At 49.3% G+C, this 22,289-nt stretch overlaps 1 protein-coding gene across 1 annotated transcript; it reads left to right on the forward strand.

Annotated features, from left to right (window-relative positions):
• Nucleotides 1–210: 210 nt before the first annotated feature.
• On the forward strand, nt 211–17,152 carry LOC143837015 (hyaluronan synthase 1-like). Its single transcript, XM_077336414.1, has 5 exons — nt 211–477; nt 6,759–7,456; nt 12,182–12,407; nt 14,540–14,672; nt 15,526–17,152. Exons 2-5 carry the CDS (start codon nt 6,761–6,763, stop codon nt 16,199–16,201), a joined length of 1,731 nt encoding a protein of 576 aa, XP_077192529.1. The 5' UTR covers nt 211–477; nt 6,759–6,760; the 3' UTR covers nt 16,202–17,152.
• The last annotated feature ends 5,137 nt before the right edge of the window (nt 17,153–22,289 follow it).

Below are 22,289 nucleotides of genomic sequence, written 5' to 3' on the forward strand. Positions count from 1 at the left end.
CCCAAAAAAAAACCCACCCACTCCCTGCAAACTGTGGACCCTGCCCCTCTTCCCCGCCCGCCTTTAAACCAGAATGCAAACTGGCCGGAGGCCAAGGATTCCAAGGGCGGGAGAAAAAATGGCACTCTGCACATGCCCAGCGGCGCCCTCTTCTGGTAGGAAGAAACAAAAAGGCTGGAGGTTTTCTTCGCTTGCTTGCTTTCTTTTTTTTTTTCTCCCAAGGAGAGCGGAGCCCATACGGAAAAGGAGCGTGTGTGCAAATGGGGGAAGAGTTGTCTCGATTCGTGTAAACGCGTTGCAGGCGGGTGACTGTTCAAGATGAGCTCAGAGGGGCCCGGCCCAGCCTGACGCAAAAGGGAGGACGCCTCCCCCCGACCCGAGATTCAAAAGCTTCCCCCGCCAGAGATCAAACAGCCCAGACCGCCTGTCAACCACGCTCCGGATCCGACGCCGGCTGCTCCGGATCCGACGCCGCAGGTGGGTGAGGAAGGGGACTCCCGGCGGGGGAACCGGGAGTCGGGAGGGGGGATCTCGTGGGCCAGGGAGTCCCCTTTGGGGACAGGGGAGGGTCTGAGCCGAAATCACCCCCTGAGTTTCAGGGTCGAGGAATTAATCCGGGACAGGGCGAAGTCCCCTGGAGCATGTGCAAAGTGCATTTCCGTCCTCGTGACATGGCAGCCCTTGTAGATGAGTGGGTGGTGTTGGTTTCTAGCAAATCGCCCTGCTTCCCTCCCCCTCCCCAAATTAGGACTAGTAATGGGATGAATGAATAAATGAATGAATGAATATTAAGTTTTAAAAACCTCTCCGATTTAGAAAGGGGGGGGGGGTCCTTGATGCGCGTTGTTAGATGAATTGTGGAAGGCTTTCAGGGGCCAGAGTCAACGGGCTGCGTGGCCAGCGGGGTCTGCTAGTTAATTAATTAACTTTAGTGCCTGCCAGACCAGGGCAGCCTAGCCTGGAATAACTGGGATAGATGCTCCGGCTCACAAGTATTTTGCAAGCTTTAAAAGTGGTGGCCGGGAATTAAGTGGCAATAAACAGAGATTTCTGAGCCTCTAGCCCAGTGGTTCTCAACCTCCCTAATGCTGCGACCCTTGAATACAGTTCCTCATGTTGTGGTGACCGCCAACCATAAAATTAGGCAAGGGTACTTTCATAGAAATTAATCCGAAACTGACCAATGGCGTGAACATCCATTGTTCGTGATTGTATTTAAATCGGGGTTGTTTCCGGGGTTTCTCCGTTCACTTCTGCCTCTTGTCCCACCATGCCAATCTCGCTCTTTTCCGCTGCTCCAGACAGACGAACGCTCTATCTCGATCTACCCCGCAAGGCTGTTGTGTAGATGGCGCCCCCCCCCCCCCCGGCCAAGCTGCTTGCCCTGCCGCGACCCCTGTGAAAGGCTCATTCAGCCCCCAAAGGGGTCCCGACCCCCAGGTTGAGAACCACTGCTCTAACATGAAAATGCATGAAACTGCCTTATACTGAATCAAACCCGAGCGGTCAGTATTGCCAGTTCAGACTGGCAGCTGCTCTCCAGGGCCTCAGGCTGAGGTCTTTCTTGCCACCTACTGCCTGGTCCTTTTTTTTTAAACTGGAGATGTAAAATGGGAGGGGGGTGTTTCTAGTCCACATTAAGAATGGTGTGGAGCCAGGCTCAGGGTAGTCAAACTGCGGCCCTCCAGATGTCCATGGACTACAATTCCCAGGAGCCCCTGCCTGCATTCGCTGGCAGGGGCTTCTGGGAATTGTGGTCCATGGACATCTGGAGGGCCGCAGTTTGACTACCCCTCTAGTTGCCTGCATGAGTCCAACGTAAAAGGACAGAAACGCTCCCTGGTTACTAAGATATTTCTAGGGTGCCTCAAGCAGAAAGTGTGTATGGGGAGGGTGGTTTTTGACAAATTGCCTCGATAAATATGACAGGTGATTGGGTAAAAATTGCCCTCGCCTGTCCTCGATTCCCAGGCCTTTTGTTTTAGCAACCGCGATGGTTGGGTCGTTGGCATAGAGAGGGGAAGAATTGCAAAGGTGGGGGGTGGCGTCTCCGGCGACAGGACGGTCTGGTTTCGCCAGGTCTGTACGCAGGTACAAAATCTTTGCATCGGCTCTAGGCCTGCAGCAGGCCAATCCGCAGCATGTCCATCTCAGTACTGATCTGGTTCCGGGCTGTACGTTGGCCGTGTGCTGAACTTCAGTCATTCCTCACCAATTGAGCAACTGTGTTAGGGCGTCTGGATTCCAGGAGCTGCATTACCCTAAAGGTGTTTCCTCCTAAGTCATCCGAACCAAAGAGAATTTAGGATTGATGTATCCGTCTGGCGGTTTTCGGAACATGCGTCGAAGCAAAGAGGTTTGTTTCCAGGGGCAGAGTGGCTCGAGAGAGGTTTTGCTTCTTAAGGGGCATTGGGACTTTTCCGCCTTCTCCTTTTGGCTAAACAGGTACGGAAGGTTTTTGGAAATCATGCCCCCCCTCCAAAAAAAATAATAACCCTGCCAGATCTATTTATCAAAGGCAAAAACAGGACCAACTTAACAGATCACACGTGGCGAGCCCTCGTTCCGATTACTCTTAGTAATTTGACCAATTTGATCGTCCTTAAAACGATCCTGCAAGGTAGGCCAGAATGATCAGTCCTACTTTGCAGTAGGGAGACTGAGAAAGTTAAGGCCACTTTTGCAGTGCAATAAAGACCTGAAATGTGGCTTTCCCACCTCTGGCCTTGCTTTCTTACCCAACACAGTCCAGTGCAGCTTGGCTAGAAAGCCATCATCACGGAGATGTCCCACATTGTCATTCTTACAATGTGTCTTGTCTGCCCTTTCATCTGCTTCTGGATGTATTTAAAGGCCTGCGCAAGTAACTGATCCGGACGTGTGGTCGCGGTCGGAAAGGCATGCATGTTTCCTTCCGTGCCGGTTGCGTGCTTCGGCCACGATCAAGGGCATATACCACCTGCATGTTGCCTTCCAAAAGTCCGTGGTAGGCCATAGAACTGGCAAGGTCACGTGAGTTTTGTTGTTCCAGGAGGCCACCTTGATCTTGAGGGGCTAGATCGGGAGAGGATAGAGAGGGGTTCGATCTCCCAGTTGCTGTGAGGTGGGGTACGGGGGGGGGAGAGGTGTTTCCATGTCCCCTTTTAAGTACTTTGTCATCTGTTTATTCAGTGACCCATTCGTGCCAGTGGCAGTAATTCTTTGAAAACGCCTCTTCATTGGCCTCGTTAATTATTTTTTTATGGGTTTACTCTGAGACCTTGCCAGGAGGTCGGTTTAGCAAGTCTTTGGCACGGAGGTGCCCAGGGTGGAGAATTTTAAAAATGCCAGGGGGTGGGGGAGCGAATATCCAGCAGTCTTGGAACCAAATGGAAAAGCCTCTTCTCCATCATGGGAAGAGGGGGATGATCATAGCTGTTGTGAGTTCCCCAATCGTTCCTTCCAGAGGTCAATCCAAGGTTCATTCCTGGAATAGACAGTCCCCCATCCTATATAAACGGTAGTTCCTGATGTCTCTGTTGGTCATGCAGAAATTTGGGGTGCAACACAGAAGAACAGTTGGTTCTTATGTGCCACTTTTCTCTACCCAAAGGAGTCTCAAAGCGGCTTACATTCGTCTTCCCTTTCCTCTCCCCACAACAGACACCCTGTGAGGAAGGTGAGGCTGAGAAAGCCCTGATATTACTGAAGATGCTTGGTTCTTATATGCCGCTTTTCTCTACCCGGAGGAGTCTCAAAGCAGCTTACATTTGCCTTCCCTTTCCTCTCCCCACAACAGACACCCTGTGAGGTGGGTGAGGCTGAGAGAGCCCTGATATTCTTGCTCTGTCAGAACAGCTTTATCAGTGCTGTGGCGAGCCCAAGGTCACCCAGCTGGCTGCATGTGGGGGAGTGCAGAATCAAACCCGGTTCGCTACATTAGAAGTCTGCCTCCTAACCACGACACCCAGCTGTGTGTTGGGATACAGCCACCATGGTGCAAGGGTTAAGAGGAGCAGGTTTGATTCCCCACTCCTCCATAGGTAGCCAGCTGAGTGACCTTGGGCTAGTCCCAGCTCTCTTGGAATTCTCTACCTTGCAGGGTGACTGTTGTGAGAAGAGGAAAGGAAAAGTGTTTGTAAGGCACTTTGGGACTCCTTCTGGTAGTGAAAAGCAGGGTATAAAAAAACAGCTCTTCTTTTTTTTGGGAAAGGATGCAGTCATGGATTACAGAAACATTCTCAGTTACATTCAGTGACTTTTATTTTCATGCAGTGAATTTTCACGTTAACAATGTCGAGCAAGGCATGGATAAATATGAGCTTTTCCGCTCGTCCCATGTAGGGCTTAGACTGAGGTCCCAATCCCCACTTTGCCATGGGAGCAAAGTGACCTTTGGCTAGTCACACCGTCTTGGCCTAACAGGGCTGCTAGCGGGATAAAGTGAAGGAGATAAGAATGATGTAAGCTCCTTTAGCTCCTTTTTTGAGAGAAAACGGAGGTATAAATAACTAAATAAATACATTCCTGCCTTCTTGGAGTCTTGACCTGCACTCATTCTGCACACATAGAATAATGCACTTTCTGTATGCTTTTGCAGCTGGATTCTCATGTGCAGAACATGGAAATCTGATTCTCAAGTGCATTAAAAGTACATCAACCATTCTGTGCAGAATGGACCCGGGCTAACCAGTTCTCCTCAGATCTCAGAAGCTAGGCAGGGTTGGCCCTGGCTCGAATTTGGATGGGAGACCCCCAAGGAATACCAGGGGTGTGACCCAGAGGCAGGCCATGGCAAACCACCTCTGAATGTCTCTGGCCTTGGAAAACCCTATGAGGGTCCCGTAATTCAGCTGGGACTTGGTGGCACATTCTGGCCCCCACCACCATATCCTCTCTGAGACGTGTGCATAGAGCTTGCACAGCCTGGAGAGAATGAAACCGGAATCACTAAAATGAGCTATGACGTTCTACAAACAATTATTATAAGAAGAGTTGGTACTTATATGCCGCTTTTCTCTACCCGAAGGAGTCTCAAAGTGGCTTACGTTCGCCTTCCCATTCCTCTCCCCACAACAGACTCCCTGTGAGGGAGGAGAGGCTGAGAGAGCCCTGATATTACTGAAGAAGAAGAAGAGTTGGTTCGTATATGCCGCTTTTCTCCACCCGAAGGAGTCTCAAAGCGGCTTACATTCGCCTTCCCTTTCCTCTCTCCACAACAGGCACCCTGTGAGGGAGGTGAGGCTGAGAGAGCCCTGATATTACTGAGGAAGAGTTGCCTGTTGTGGGGATTCTGGACTGTGTGGCCGTGGTCTGGTTGTTTTACTCCCTGTTGTCGGCCAGGAAGTGTGGCTGGCCATTTCAGAGGTAGGACACGGCAAAATGACACGGAGAGATTCCCTTCTTTCTGTCTCCTCCCTCAGAAGATGCCAGCCGCAGTTAATGGCAAACTGTCGGGGACTAAAGCTACCATATCACGGCCCCACAGCCCGGCATACCCACAGCTGTATTACCCTGCAAATATTAAAATGTAATGCTGATCAATTCCGTGTGTGAACCGCTTCAGAGTGACTAAAGCAGCGATCAAGTCGTTTTCTTTAAAGCTCACATCCAAACGAGAATCAAACCTGGTGTTTTTTTAACTTGATGGGTCATGAAGTGGAATTGTACACAGTTGCTTTTTTAACAGCTCAACTCTCTGCTTTTATTGCATTTGATCTTGTTTTAAATGTTAATCTTGGTTTAAGGGCTAATTGCTTTGAGAACTTTCATTTTCCTTTCTTTGTAGACAAGAGTACATACACTCTGGCTTGAAGGGAAATCAAACACAATTTTCTGCCCAGAGAATCCAGGTTTTGTGTCTAGAAAATGGCAGATTCTGTGACCTGCATAAATTATGCAAAGTAGGATTTTTGAGGGGATGGTTAGGGATAATTTATTATGGTCTTTTCAATCACGGGTTCAAACTGGGAAGTGTCCTCTTTAGCTGGGCTTCTGAGTATAGCCAGGATTACCCACAGTCTTAAGTTTCCTTTCTTGAGGACTAGAAACTTTCTTCTAAAGATAACTTCTGTGCTCCTCTATGATCTTTTGATTGTGGAATCATGTCATAAGAACATAAGTAACGCCCTGCTGGATCAGACCAGGGGTCCATCTGGTCCAGCATCCTGTCAGACAGTGGCCCAACCAGTTCCTCTGGAGGGCTAGTGACAGCATCAAGGTTGTAGCTTTTGTAAGAACACAAGAAGAGCTCTGCTGGATCAGACTGATAGTCCTTCTAGTCCAGCATCGTGTCTCATGTGGCAACCAACCAGTTCCTCTGGAAGGCCAACATGAGGACATAGAGACCGAGGCCTTCCCCGGGTGTTGGTTCCTGGCACTGGGATTCAGAGATTGACTGCCTCTGAACAGGGAGATTTCCTTTGGTCACCGTAGCTAGTAGCCACTGGTAGATCTGTCCTGCATGAATTGCTCTAATCCCCTTTCCCAAGGTGTTTTTCACCTGCGGCCATCACTGCATCCTCTGGCAACGAATTCCACATTCTAATCTCTCACTGTGTAAAGAAGTCTTTCTTTTGATTTGTCCCGAATCTACTGCCAGCCAGCTTCGCTGGATGCCCCGAGTCCAAATATTTGAGGAACGGGAGAAAAAACTCTCTTTATCAACCCTCTCCACTCCAGGCACAATTTTAACACATAATGTCCTACGAGGAGGGGAGGGAAGCCACGCCTCATAGGTAGATATAAATAAAACTCAGGTTCTTGATGTTTCCTTTCAGGGATGGACGTGGCCAAAGCCCCTAAGGTCTTTGTTTCGACCGCCCGCCGTATCCTCACGGTTGGGTTTGCCTTGCTGATCCTGTCGGTCTTGGCTTGGGCCTACATCACAGGAGTCCAGCTGGTTTCTGACCAGTACCACATCATGGCCTTCGGCCTCTACGGGGCCTTCCTGGCGGGCCACCTCATTGTCCAGAGTTTCTTTGCCTTCCTGGAGCACAAGAGGATGAGGAGGGGCTCACTGGCTTGCAGCTACACCAAAACGGTGGCCCTGACCATCTCGGCCTATCAGGAGGACCCCGTCTATCTCCGGGAGTGCCTTCAATCCGTCAAGGGGACCTTGTACCCCTCGGACAAGCTGCGGATTATCATGGTGATCGACGGCAACAGTCCCGAGGACCGATACATGATGGACATGTTCCAGGAGGTCTTCGCTGGAGAGGACGTGGGGACTTTTGTCTGGGAGAACAACTACCACAATCAGCCTCAGATCGATTTGGACGAGGGAGACAGTGGGTACCAGGCCGGGGACGAGCCGTCGGCCTACAGCGAAATCGACATGGAGGATCCGGGGCAGCTGGCTGTGGAGGAGCTGATCCGGACTCGGAGATGCGTCTGCATCATGCAGAAATGGGGCGGGAAGAGGGAGGTCATGTACACCGCTTTCAAGGCCCTGGGCAACTCGGTGGACTACGTCCAGGTAAACGGCGCCCGTCCGGTTCTCCAACTACAGTATTTGCTGGCGTATAAGACTACTTTTCCCCCCTGAAAAACATGCCTCCAAGTGGGGGGGTCGTCTTATACACCGGGTGCACTTCAATTGGGATAGACATAGCTGCCCATAGAGGCCCATAGTACTGTATTTTGAGTGGAAATGTTGGGGGGTCTTCTTATACGCCCAGTCGTCTTATACTCCGGCAAATACGGTAGATAATCCAGGTCCTTGTTGGAAACCATCGCTCCTGTTTGTAATATACTCTGACGCTGTACTTCAGCAGTATTTGAGTTTTGTATGCAAGTGGTCTCCGGTTCAATCTCTGGCATCTTTCATTCATGAATCCCAGGATGCAAATCAGGAGAAATTATCAGCCTCAGACGTAACGACACATAGAGAGACCTGTGGCTTGACTCAGTTTCAAGACAGGTTTTTCGATTTATATATTTTAGGGTTCCCAGATCCCCTTTGGTCAGTGTCGGGGTGGGGTGGGGTGGGGGGTAGAGTTGCTAGATACAGATTGGGAAGTTCCTGGAGATTTGGGAGTGGAACCTGGGGAAGAAACAGATCTCAGTGGAGTACAATGCCATGGAGCACACCCCCTCTTCAAGGCATCCATTTTCTCCAGAAGAATTGATCTCTAGCCTGGAGATGATGTGTAATTCCAGGGGAATCCCAGTCCCACCTGGAGGCTGGCATCCCTAATATGATGGTTTATGCGGCCATCTGATGAATTTCTCATAGTGGTCCCCTCCCCAAGCATTCTGCCTTCAGGAAAACCTTTTTCCCGTTGAGTTAACTTGTGAGGAATTTCTGCACATTACAACATTCTAGAGCAGGGGTAGTCAAATTGCGGCCCTCCAGATGTACGTGGACTACAATTCCCAGGAGCCCCTGCCAGCATTCGCTGGCAGGGGCTCCTGGGAATTGTAGTCCACGGACATCTGGAGGGCCGCAGTTTGACTACCCCTGCTCTAGAGTGTGTGGTCAATAGACACGTAGCATTAGCCAGGGATCTTACATTTTGTCAGTCTGTGAGACCAAAGAGTATGCTCTAGAACAAGGTTGGCCAAATCATGGCTCTCCAGATGTCCATAGACTACAATTCCCATGAGCCTATGCCAGGAAAAGACCACGTGGCAGCAAAAATCCTCCAAGTTTCCAAAGAATATAGTCTTATATTTCAACTGGAAGTCAACATTAAGCTGAGCAAGAAGAAAAGTATCTTGTCTTCAATATCTTTCATAGTCATCATCAAATAACAACCAACACATCTTAGATATGAACTAGTTTTGCTGGACTTCCCCAGTTGAATGTTAACGGCTGAGAATTACAGAGAATAATATATCATCATTCTGTGACCACAATAAAATTTTAAAAACAGTTACAAAGCAAGTTACCCCAGTTACTACACCAATAAAATAAATTCAATTTTGGCTACAGAATGATACTTTCCTTCTCGCTGAGCTTAATATCAATCTCCAGTTGAAATATAAGATTAAATTATTTACTTACTTACTTACTTACTTACTTACTTACTTACTTTTATTTACTTACTTATTTTCCGATTTTTATACCGCTGGTCTCGGAAAATCTCGCAGTGATTTACAAGTATAAAACAATTGCTGTTGTTAGTTGTGAAGTCATGTCCGACCCATCGCGACCCCATGGACAATGATCCTCCAGGCCTTCCTGTCCTCTACCATTCCCTGGAGTCCATTTAAGCTCACACCGACTGCTTCAGTGACTCCAGCCAGCCACCTCATTCTCTGTCATCCCCTTCTTCTTTTGCCCTCAATCACCCCCAGCAAACAATTAAAAGGTAGAGGTATCCCCTGTGCAAGCCCCAGGTCATGTCTGACCCTTGGGGTGACACCCTCAAGCTTGTTCATGGCAGACTCAATACAGGGTGGTTTGCCAGTGCCTTCCCCAGTCATTACCGTCAGCAAACAATAAATCCCATAAAAAACCCATAAAAACAGCCCTTATCAGAAACCAAGCAGACAGCAATCACTACCCTTAGAGATTGTAAACACCCCGCCCCTTATCCCCCAATTCAGCCGGAGGGCCAAGTTCTCTTCCGATGGGAGCGCGGAACCAGATCTTCCCTGGGGGATCCTCTGATGGTAACGCCGAGACCCCGCCCTGGCCTCAACCATATGCCTGGCGGAAGAGCTCTGTCTTGCAGGCCCTACGGAAAGCTGGTAGCTCTGGCAGGGCCCTCAGCTCTTTCGAGAGCTCATTCCACCAGGTTGGAGCCAGGACCGAAAAGGCCTTGGCCCTGATTGAGGCCTTCGGTTGAAACGAATTCTTCAGAAACATACAGGATTCATTGAGCGGCCCATTTTTGCCCCCTTCTGGACACATGTCCTCCGATGTTTATTTCTACCTTGCCATCTTGATTTTCAAATCTCCAGGTGGAGACTGGAGACCTCCTGGAAGAACTGTTCACCAGGTGACAGAGATCAATCCACCTGGTGCTTTGGGAGGCAGGCTCTGTGGCATTATACCCCATTGAAGCCCCTCCCTTTCCCAAACCTTTCTCTCCTCAGGCTTCAACCAACCTGCACCTGACAGCCCTACTCTCCTGAATGGATGTGCACTGGAAGATTTGTAGTAATGTGTAAACCGTCTCTCATTGTAGATCTTCCTAGGTTCTGCTAGGCTCCTATGACAACCTCTAAACCAGTGGTTCCCAATGTGGGGGTCGCGACCCCTCAAGACCCCCTTTCCCGGGGGTCACTACGACAGCCTGGCGGTGGTGGCGGCATGGCGCTGGTCTCCTCCACATCATCTCAGAGCTCACAGAAGCTCAGGGAGATCACCGAGGTGGTGTGGAGGAGGCGAGCACCGTGGTGAGCAGGAGCGGCGGCGCATGCACACATGCGCGCGCACTACCGCCATCACTGCTGTATGGGGTCACGGCATTAGAGCGCTTGAGAACCGCTGCTCTAAGCTTAAATAGGGACAGAGCTGGAAGAGACTCACATAGGGTCAGGAAAGTCCAAGATTAGATTGAGTGAAGAATTCAGCATTCTGGGAACTTTAGGTTTCATTTTGAAATGGGGGAGGAGGGGTCTGCATCCCCTGAGGGGGATTTCCATGGGTTTGGGGGGAGGGTGGGTTCCAAGGGCCTGCGTTGTGCCTGACGTGTTCAGGAGCAGAAACCATGGAGCAAAACAAGGAAGTATTTGCCTAATTGCATTTGCATAATCTGTATTATAGCATTCGGGTTTTATACTTGGCACAAGAGCTTCGGTTCGTTTTCCTTTGTTCCGCAGAATGTCTGCCATGCTGTTTTTCTTGCGTCAGGGAACAAGTCACAGCGAGCGCAGTGATTTCGTTAAAAAGGTTAAAAGATGGAATTTCTGGATATTTTCATGAGGAAGCTTATTCTGCATCATGATAATGGGAAATATCGCAAAGCAAAAACTCTTTACAAGCCCAGTGACCCAGGCTGGTGTCCAAGTCACCTGTGCTTATGTTGGCATCCCTTGGTGTCAGGAACAGCTTTTAACATTCGGGAAGTCATAAACTTATCCCTATCAGTCTCTAATGTAGATCCTCCCTCCATCTTTGTTTGCCATTAATCATCTTCTTAGTTACACTTGTTGGGACCATTGAAATCTGACCTAATCCCACCTAAAACCCTTTACATGCCAAAGTGTCCCAAATTATATGTTCATCCTTGGGCTTAGATCAAGGGCCCCCAAATTTTTTGAGCAGGTGGGAGCCTATGGAATTCTGACAGAGTTAGTGGGCGCAACCACAAAATGGCTGCCATGTTAGGTGGCACCCGCCCCAAAATGGCTGCCTCAGGAGCCAGAACCATATATGCACGGAAGAAACTCGAGGGCATTGGAGAATAGCGCTAGTTTATAAAATACACTGGGAAAGAGGAGTGAGAGAATCAAACCAACGCTGCGGGAGTACCACTGAAACAAGGTTATTTTAATCTGCCCAGTCCATCAGATCTCCAGTGGCCAATCAGAAGCCCAGCTGGGCAAGGGCCCACTTTCTAAAGCCACTTGATGGGTGCCAGGAAAGGTGTCAGCGGGCACCACGGCAACCGTGTGGGGAAACCATGTGGCTTAGATCCTAAACCTTGATTAAGTTTGGGCCTCTTTGTATTCAGAGTGAAGGTATTCCTCCAGAGTGCTGCTTTTTGCTCAGATGTGGGATGCGTTGCACTCTGCCGAGTCACTGGTTGTGCACGAACCGAAGCTCCTAGCCTTGGAGAAACACACTGCACAGCAAACAAACAACATGAAGGGCCCAGGTTCCAAATTTGGGTCAGCAACTAGCTCTCCTCCAGGGCCACTTTGACCAAGAAGTAGAGGAACCAGGTGAGCTGGCTGGTCAAAGTCCCAGACCGGTTAGTGCATCTCTTGGTTACGGTGCGTGTTCTTATAGCAGCCGCATGTACTAGGCGAATTCCTTGTGTATTTCGAGAATGGCTGTGAAATTTCAACCACGGATGGTTCATTCCTCCATGGAGGTCTTCGCTTTGGAGGTCATTCAGCCATGGAGGTCATCACTTTGACTTGCAGATTCTAAGACCCAAGCGAGGAGACGAGGTTTAGGTGTGAGACTCTGTTGTCCAAACTCCCCCTGACCCATCATTGAGTGTTCAGCTCCACGTAGATCCCTTCAGGTTATTCCAGGGGTGACCCCTCTCCCCCAACCATGAAATGTCTCGGCACCTTCTAGGTTTGCGACTCGGACACCAAGCTGGAGCCGGTGGCCACAGTGGAACTGGTGAAGGTGCTGGAATCGAATGAGCGCTACGGGGCCGTCGGGGGGGACGTGCGGATCCTCAACCTCTCCGACTCCTACATCAGCTTCATGAGCAGCCTCCGCTACTGGATGGCCTTCAACATCGAACGGGCCTGCCAGTCTTATTTTGACTGCGTCTCCTGCATCAGCGGACCCCTGGGTATGGATTGGTTGGTTTCTGTTTGTTTATTTGTTTAGGGTAGCGGTCCCCAACCTTTCTCAGGTCAGGGACCGCCTCCGGGGTGAGGGGAGAGCCGACGGCCCGGGTGCTGCGAAAACGCGCATGCGCAGTTGCCGCGCATGTGCGTTTTCACCACCAGGTGGCGCTAACGACCATGCGCGGCAACTGCACGCATGCGCGTTTGCGTCACCATTGTGCCGGCGGCTGCGGCTGCCTCTTCCCTTCCTTCTCCCTGCGGGCGGGGGGAGCCAGGCACAGCTGCCGGCGGCCCGGTACCGTGGCTTTTGCGGCTCGGGGGTTGATGACCCCTGGTTTAGGGCATTCCTAAACAAAGTACAATGCAAGGAAAGAAATGCCCTGGGTGGAAATGGGAGCAAATGCAGGATACTGGTTAAGAGCAGCAGCCTCTGACCTGGAGAACTGGGTTTGACTCCCCACTCCTCCTCCACAGGCAGCCAGCTGGATGACCTTGGGCCAGTTACAGTTCTTTCAGAGCTCTCTCAGCGTCACCTGTCTCACAGATGTCTGTGGTGGGGAGAGGAAGGGGATTGTAGGTCGCTTTGAGACTCCTTTGGGTAGTAAAATGTGGGGTACAAAAAAACCAGTTCCTCTTTTTGCCTTAAATACTCTACAGGGTGGCCATAAGTCAGCTGTAACTTGGCGGCCCCTTTCATAATCCAAGAAGGAAGAAGGGGGAAAAACACAGTGAGGGAAACATCCTGTACTGGGCTACAGTCCAACAAGGATCCAAGGCACAGGGATTAAGGCCCAAAAACCCTTTGGCTCAGGCCAAAAGGCTTGGCGTAGTGGTTATGAGTGTGGACTTTTAATCTGGAGAGCCAGGTTTGATTCCCCACTCCCCCACATGCAGCCAGCTGGGTGACCTTGGGTTCGCCAAATCACTGATAAAGCTGTTCTGACCGAGCAGTGAGATCAGGGCTCTCTCAGCCTCCCCTCCCTCACAGGGAGTCTGTTGTGGGGAGAGGAAAGGGAAGGTGAATGTAAGCCACTTTGAGACTCCTTCGGGTAGAGAAAAGCGGCATATAAGAACCAACTCTTCTTCATGTCTCTGGCCACACTCAAGGTTGAAGCACCGGCAACAGGAGAGAAGCAGCATCTCAGCTGACTGTGTGCAGCTGGGAGCCATCTTCCCACAATTCCCCTTGCTGCACTGCTTCCTGTTGTGTGTGAATCTTAGAGGCTGATGTTGTATATCTCCCTTTCCTCCTGTGCTTGAGGCAAATGGGTAGCTCAGGGGGTCAGATTTTAGCCTGGGCCTTTTCTGCACATAATAGATAATGCACTTTCAATGCACTTTTGAAGTAGATTTTCCTGTTCTGCACAGGAAAATCCAGCTGCCAAAGCACATTGAAAGTGCAATCTCCTATGTGTGTGGAATGGGCCCTAGTCTCTGTGACTACTGCTAAAGATCCCAACACTGCAAAGCTCCTATTCCCCAGTATGAGGACGTAAATTTTTAGGCCAACTGAAGACAGGATTTAGCTTTTTCTTTCTCTCTTCACAGTCATGCTAGTTCAGAAGGGACAACATCAGCTGACTTTATTTCCTAGCATTACCTTGCATTCCCCCATCTAGCTACGGCTGCCAACCCTCCAGGTGGGGCCTGGAGATCTCCCAACTGATCTGACAACTGATCTCTGTATTAGAAAAACCAGCGTCCCCGGAGAAAATACTGCCTCTTGGAGGGTGGGTTTTATGGAATTATACGCCACTGAGGACTCACCTACGAAATCGCAAGGAAATTCCCAATTAGCAACCCAACGTGAAGCATAAGTAATTTGTGAAATGCAGCTTTATCTGGGGCGGGGCAGATGGTCCCCGCCCAGGAGCTGATCTCTGGGTACAGAATTTCCACTGCATTCCCTTGTTGCCTCAAACCCAACACGTAATTGCTAGAATATTCCAGTTACGCGTTCCTGTTCCGCTCGGCCTTTCCCCTTATCTCAGGGGTAGTCAAACTGCGGCTCTCCAGATGTCCATGGACTACAATTCGCTGGCAGAGGGCTCCTGGGAATTGTAGTCCATGGACATCTGGAGGGCCGCAGTTTGACTACCCCTGCCTTATCTCTTCTCACTTCTGATCCCGGCAGGCCTGTATAGGAATGACCTCCTGCAGCAGTTCCTGGAGTCGTGGTACAATCAGAAATTCTTGGGCACCCACTGTACGTTTGGGGACGACCGGCACCTCACCAACAGGATGCTGAGCATCGGCTACGCCACAAAGTAAGGAGGCTTAAGATGCCTGGGTTCTTTGGGAGAACAGCGGGGCAGATCCTTCTGGCGATATGCCGAGCCTCTGGTTGGCTCATAAACGCTGACTTTCTGCCTGGATAAGGGCCACCAAGGCAGCTGACAAATGAAAATGTTTATTAGTATTAGTATTAAAGGTAAAGGTATCCCCTGTGCAAGCACCGAGTCATGTCTGACTCTTGGGTTGACGTCCTCTAGTGTTTTCATGGCAGACTCAATACGGGTGGTTTGCCAGTGCCTTCCCCAGTCATTACCGTTTACCCCCCAGCAAGCTGGGTACTCATTTTACCGACCTCGGAAGGATGGAAGGCTGAGTCAACCTTGAGCCGGCTGCTGGGATCGAACTCCCAGCCTCATGGGCAGAGCTTTCAGACTGCATGTCTGCTGCCTTACCACTCTGTGCCACAAGTGGCTCTAGTATTAGTATTAGTTTTAGTATTAGTTTTAGTATTAGTTTTAGTATTAGTTTTAGTAAACACCCACTCACATGATCAAAACAATTAAAACTCAAGCTAAAATTCATACGAACACATAAGCCCAACAAAACATTGGACAGGGCAGAAGGATGGCTGCCCAACAAAACAAAATAAAAAACGGAGATGGGCAGATCTCTCTTGGAAGAGAGTTTCAGAGTTTTGGTGCCCCTACCAAGAAGACCCTCTGCATCGCCGCCCACCTAATCTCAGAAGGTGAGGCAGCCGAACCAGCATTTTGTTCATAGAAACATAGAATCATAGAATAATAGAGTTGGAAGGGGCCTCCTGGGTCATCTAGTCCAACCCTCTGCACTATGTTAATTTTCTCCTCCTCCTCCTCCTCCTTGCAGGTACACTGCCCGCTCTCGCTGCTATTCAGAGACGCCGTCCTTGTTCCTCCGATGGCTGGCCCAGCAAACCCGCTGGACCAAGTCCTACTTCCGCGAGTGGCTTTACAACGCCCTCTGGTGGCATCGCCACCACCTGTGGATGACCTACGAGTCGGTGGTCTCCGGCATCTTCCCCTTCTTCGTCACAGCCACTGTCCTGCGGCTCTTTTACGGGGCCAACTTGTGGGACATCATCTGGGTCTTGCTCTGCGTCCAGCTGGTGGCCTGCGTGAAGGCCCTCTATGCCTGCTGGCTACGGGGGAACCCCGTCATGATCTTCATGTCGCTCTACGCCGTGCTCTACATGGGCGGTCTCCTCCCGGCCAAGTATTTCGCCATCGCCACCATGAACAAGAGCAGTTGGGGCACTTCCGGGAGGAAGAAAATGGTGGGGAACTACATGCCCCTGCTGCCCGTTTCCATCTGGGGCCTGCTGCTCTTGGGGGGCATAATCTACACCATCTGCCTAGAGGCCCAGGCAGACTGGACAACGGAGGCCAAGCAGACTGAGATCTGGTACCTGCTGTCCGGCTCGGCCATATATTTGGGCTACTGGGCTTCCATGATCTCGCTGTACTGGGTGTGGATTAGGAGGTGCTGCCGGAAACGAGTTGATTTCTATAGCATCCAGGTGTGAGCTGGGTCAACCGTTAGTGGTGGGGGATCCTGAAGGCTGCCTCCCTGGCAGGACCAGAAATCAAGACTCACGGGATGCAGCCCGAGCTCTGAGAGCAGAGAGCAGCCCAGGGTGGAGCGGGGGCACGCCACTCCGCGTTTCCTGTATCTCAGGGAGGATACCGTTTTATCTGATGGGACAATAAGGGCTGCCAAGTGTTGCCCTTCTCTCCCGCTTTGACTGGGAGGGGAGCAAACCGTTTCAGACCTCAGTTTATTTATTGAGCATTTCATGCACGAAGCACCAGCGCGCCTCTGCCTTCTCACTCGAAATGCAGCCACCTCCGGGGTGGAGCACACAGGAAGTGATCTCATTGTACCAGGAAGATTATTATGGGAGGGGAGTGTCTTTCTTGTTGGCGGTCTGTTCAAGGTTGGGGCCACGTTGGAGCTCACCAAGGTTGGGGGAGCCAGACTTTGCTGTAATTCGGGATTAGACCTTGTCCATGGGAATTCATTCACGTGTTACAGAATTCTCTCTTTGTGTGTGTGTTAGTGTGTGTGTGTGTGTGCACTGAAAAAAAAGCGAGAAGAAAAGCAGAAATCATTTTCTTTGTGGACACTTCTTGACTTATACAAGAAGCACCGGAGTTTACAATTTTGCAACGGAAGCTGGATAAATACTGCCTTTGTTTTCACGTGGGAAAAAGATGTTGGCAGCGTGGCAAAGAACAGGGTCCAATTGGATCCCATGGCCTGTAGATTTTGCCACAATCTTGACTACTGGGGAGGGGTGTGGAATTGCTGCAGCAGGAGGAGGAAGTCGAAAACTCTATTTATTTGCCGTATTTTAATAATAAAAGCAAAGACTATTTAATGATTTTTTAAAAAGAAGCGTTGAAAAAACAAGGTGTTCTTTTCTAAAGTCTTTTTATACAAAAGGTATTGAATAAAACATATCTTTGTTTTGGAACCATTTCTCCTGGTGTTTGTCTTTACTTTGCTTTTTGCAGGGCAGAATCTCATCATCCAACAATGTGATGTGCCATTTGATTCCATAGTCCCAGGGATTGTTTCCTTGGTTTATCAGTGATAACTTGTCCCCTGCAAGAACAGTCCTGTAGGGCTTGGTAAGTAAGCAGTCACCTATGGAGTCACTCCGTTGGAGTCGGTACCATGCCTTGCCACAGAAGCTCTGTCATTGTGGCCAAGCTCTTTGGCCCAGAGCAGATGTAGGTGGCGACTGCCAATTGCCCCCATAAGAACAAAATCTCTTTATTGAAGATACGACGATGCTAACATCTCTAAGGTCTTTGCTAAAACTACCTTCCCAGAATCCATTCTTCTGTTTATACCTTGAGCTTCCAGGCTCCCCCTCACCTGTCCCTTTGGGTAGGAAAAAACCCAGATGACACACCCAGTCTAGGCAGGAAGACCCAACCAAGGCTTGCAGTTACAAGACTGAAGAAGAAGATAACGCTTTCCCAGGAATCCAAACAGCAGAGCCAGAATTCCAGAGTTAGCCAACTCCCCGACAATAACAATTCACACCTAACTCAATCAATTATACAAGACGGAAAACAGAGCAGAAGAACAAAGGGCAAAAATATGGCTTTGACAGGTGCTAACAGTGCTGGGGGGGGAAGCATTTTGTGGACTCCTCCAGCCAGGGGTTCCGTGCTACTTTATATCCCTAAAACCCTTATTGCCCCCTGCAGTCAGTATCTTGGATTTCTACAGGCTGCAATAATGTTAGCCCTGGGATGATTCTGCACTTACTTTTTTCCCCCACCGTGGATCCTGCTGAATTCAGATCGATTTGAACCTAGGTCTTTCTCTCCCCCCCCCCCTCTGAATTGAAACAGAAAGCCTTCTGCACTTGATTAAGGAAGCTCAGAGAGGGGAGGGGGGAGAGACGAGCGGTGATCATGAAGCTGAACAACCTTTCCTGAACTTGTTTGGGGGGGGGGGTTAGGTGACTCCAGCTGGCACTAGTGCTTTATTTCTTCTCTTTTGACTCCCAGGCCAGCAGCAGCCTCTCAGAGAACGAAGCAAATCTCTGCTGAGAGAAGTGTGGGTGAAAGCTCATGCCTTGAATAAATCTCTGTTGGTCTTAAAGGTGCTATTGGACTCTATTTTTGTTGTGCTACTTCAGACCAACATGGCTACCTGCTTGAATCTACCCTTCGGAAGCACAGTCACTTTAAAACAGGGAGGGAAGCCTAGCAACCGGGAACCAGGAAGTCTTTGAACTGACACCCTGGCCAATCAGAGAAGATTGCTTAGCTATGAGGCACAGAGCAGTAAGTTAATTTGCAAAAAACCAGAAATCTACACTTACATTGATACCGTTGAAGAGTGTCATCGTGGGATGTTCCCTTGCATCTACTTAAAAATCTACTGGGGGGATTTGGAGAGGGATGGAGAGAAGGGGAGCCTCCATCTTTCTCTCTCCCTCACTTTTTTGCTCCAGGTTATTTCTGTTTCCCTCTCGCCATGGCATCCCAAAACTGTAACTATTTTGTTGCTCACTGATGACACACATGTCAAGAAACACTTGGGGGATTTCTGCATCCTTTAAATTAGTGGGATACTTACCTTTTGTTGTTGTTATATTCTGGCCCTTCCACATGACGTTGCCAACATGCAGCATCTGAGCAGTAAACAGCCGGCTACATCCTCCATCTTAAGGTGCTAGTTGGTGAATCCCAAAAAGTGGATTCACCAACCTATGTAGTGCTAGCTAATGAAGAGCAAACAGCAGGCCATCAGCAAAAAAAATGTATGGAGGCGAAGAAGTGCTATCTGCACCTCCAATGTCCCACCCTTTCACCCAGCTCCTTCTCATTTCTCCTGGAGATGGGAGTTGTTTTTTTTTTTTAAGTGAACTGCCTGGAGCAATGAATAGTTAAATTGTGCAAGCAAAGGCAAAAAAAAAATTCCCCAAAGTTGTAGCACAAAGCATGCCTCTCTAAGGTTTCCCCCAACCACCAATCAGGAACGAGATTTTTAAAAGAATCAAGATTCCATAAGTGAGTGCATCTTTGATTAGATGCATGGGCGTTTCAACAGAGAAGTATTGAGTTTTTAAAAATTAGCAGGCATTGCAGGCCCTTTAAAGCATGGAGAAAGGCGATTGGCTTCCTGGCTTGATTGACAGGTGAAAGAGAGTTGCATATAAATTGCGTTGCTCTCTTCCACCATTTCCAGCAACATTTGCTGAGGGAAGAAGCATGAAATAGCGGCAGAGAAGAGCGGGACAGCAAAAAGGTGAGGAGGAGCCAGGAGTTGCAATTATATGTGGATTTACGCCACTCAGCTGATGTAATGCTATTTTTGACGATGTGTGGAAATGCCCTTGAAATTCTGTACCAGATTGTAGTATCAATGGATAATTCATGTGTGAACATAGTTACCATGTGACAGGACCCATCATTTGCTTTATAATCTAACATCAAACCGCACTATAATACCACCTGGTTCTGGTTGATACAGTTTATTTTCTGGATGTGTTTCTAACATCTATGTTATACGAGCCAGTGTGGGGTTAGAGCGACGACCTCTAATCTGGAGAACCAGGTTTGAGTCCCCACGCCTCCCCCACATGCAGCCAGCTGGGTGACCTTGGACCAGTCACAGTTCTCTCAGAGCTCTCTAAGCCCCACCTACTTCAAGGGGTGTCTTCTGGGAATAGGAAGGGAAGGTGATTGTCATCTAGAGAAACTCCTTTGGATAGTGAGAAGCAAGGTATAAAAAAAACTGTTCTTCCACTATAACTGCTACTGACCCCTGAAGAAAGCTCTTGAGGTCAAAATGTATATGATCATTTGATATTTATCATCAACTTTGTCTGATGTATTTGTAATAGCTTATGTAAAACTGATTCTTGATTCCTTTTAATGCAGTCTGATATTCAGGCCCTATGTTTTTAATTACATTATTGTATACATTATATCAGGAGTAGTCAAACTGTGGCCCTCCAGATGTCCATGGACTACAATTCCCAGGAGCCCCTGCCAGCATTCGCTCCTGGGAATTGTAGTCCATGGACATCTGGAGGGCCACAGTTTGACTACCCCTGCATTATATAGAGCCTCTTGTGGCGCAGAGTGGTAAGGCAGTGATATGCTGTCTGAAGCTCTGTCCATGAGGCTGGGAGTTCAATCCCAGCAGCCGGCTCAAGGTTGACTCAGCCTTCCATCCTTCCGAGGTCGGTAAAATGAGTACCCAGCTTGCTGCTGGGGGGTAAACGGTAATGACTGGGGAAGGCACTATCGAGTCTGCCATGAAAACGCTGGAGGGCGTCACCCCAAGGGTCAGACATGACCCAGTGCTTGCACAGGGGTTACCTTTACCTTTACCTTATACATTATATAATACATTTCTTTTGATACTAACTTTATTTACTGCAGCTAAGCCTTAGAGGCATCTGCAGCATATTTCCCGTTGAGTTTGTTTCCCCCTTCACCTTTGCTTGTTTCAGTATCAGGCAGCTTCATGTGTTCACAGTATTCCTGGTATATGCTGCTCGCTTGGAGAAAATTAGGTAAAGTCCATGTCTATGAGAAGGCAAATGCAGTCTTGGGCTGGATCAACAGAGGCATCACATCAAAATCGCAAGATGTCATAGTCCAGCTGTGTACCACATTGGTCAGCCTGCAACTGGAGTCCCGTGTGCTGTTCTGGAGGCCTCACTTCACAAAGGATGTGGACAAAATTGAGAGGGTCCAGAGGAGACTGATGAAGATGATCCAGGGCCTGGGGACCAAGCCCTAGGAGGAAAGGCTGAGGGACTTGGGAATGTTCAGCCTGGAGAAGAGGAGAGTGAGAGGTTGAGGGGACAGGATTGCTGTCTTTGAAAGGTTCTCACTTAAAGGAGGGCAGGGAACACTGGCTGTTGGCAGCAGAGGAGAGGACCCCCAGTAATGGATTGAAACTACACATCGAATGGTACCAGCCGGGATGTCACAGTTCAGGATGGGCTGCCTCAAGAGCTGGGGAGCTCCCCCTCATTGGCGGTCTTCAAGCAGTGGCTGGACAGATCCGTATCCCGGATGCTTGAGACTGATCCTGCATTGAGCAGAGGCTTGGACTAGATGGCCTGTATAGCCTCTTTCAACTCTAGGATTCTATGTGTTGCTATACAGGGAGTCCCTGTAGGCTGGATGGAGCTCTTGAACCAAATTTTTTCCCCTACCCTAAATGTCATTGAGTTCAGAAACCTCCATTTGACTCAAAGTTGCCACCCCCCATCCCAGTACAAGTCCATCAGAAGCAAAATAAAGTTACATCAAAAGGGAGAAAGGTCTCCCCCCAAACTGTGAGAATGTCAGCCTGTTATCCTAGCTGAACACGTACTTCTGTTACCTCTTTACCAATACAGCTGAGACTGAATAAAGATGACCACTCATATCTGGAGTTCCCGACATGGTGCCCAGGGAATACTGTTCCTGGTGCGCCCCAAGAGTTTTTATAAAGTGGGTGGGGCCAGGTAGGCTCCCACCCAGTAGGGTTTCTGGTTTTCCATTGGCTGGGCTGATCAAACTAACATCACAGTGACAGCTGCTACTATGGCATTGGTTTATTCTCTCCAACTCCACTTTCCCAATGGATCATAGAATAATAGAGTTGGAAGGGACCTCCTGGGTCATCTAGTCCAACCCCCTGCACTATGCAGGACACTCACATCCCAATCGCTCATCCACTGTAACCTGCCACCCCCTTGAACCTTCACAGAATCAGCCTCTCCGTCAGATGGCTATCCAGCCTCTGTTTAAAAATTTCCAAAGATGGAGAACCCACCACCTCCCGAGGAAGCCTGTTCCACTGAGAAACGCTCTGTCAAGAACTTCTTCAGGATGTTTAGACGGAATTTCTTTTGAATTAATTTCATTCCATTGTTTCTGACCCGTCCCGCTGGGACAAGAGAGAACAAATCTGCTCCATCCTCTACAAGGTAACCTTTTAAATACGTGAAGATAGTTATCAGATCCCCTCTCAGTCGTCTCCTCTCCAGGCTAAACAGACCAAGCTCCCCCAACCTTTCTTCATATGTCTTGGTCTCCAAACCCCTCACCCTCTTCGTTGCCCTCCTCTGGACACGCTCCAGT

Source organism: Paroedura picta, chromosome 5 (genome assembly GCF_049243985.1).
Source record: "Paroedura picta isolate Pp20150507F chromosome 5, Ppicta_v3.0, whole genome shotgun sequence".
NCBI lineage: Eukaryota > Metazoa > Chordata > Lepidosauria > Squamata > Gekkonidae > Paroedura > Paroedura picta.

Coding starts and splice junctions, on each gene's coding strand:
- LOC143837015 (XM_077336414.1), top strand. CDS start 6,761: ATGGACGTGGCCAAAGCCCCTAAGGTCTTTGTTTCGACCGCCCGCCGT. Junction 7,457..12,181: donor ACTCGGTGGACTACGTCCAG/GTAAACGGCGCC, acceptor GGCACCTTCTAG/GTTTGCGACTCGGACACCAA. Junction 14,673..15,525: donor AGCATCGGCTACGCCACAAA/GTAAGGAGGCTT, acceptor TCCTCCTTGCAG/GTACACTGCCCGCTCTCGCT.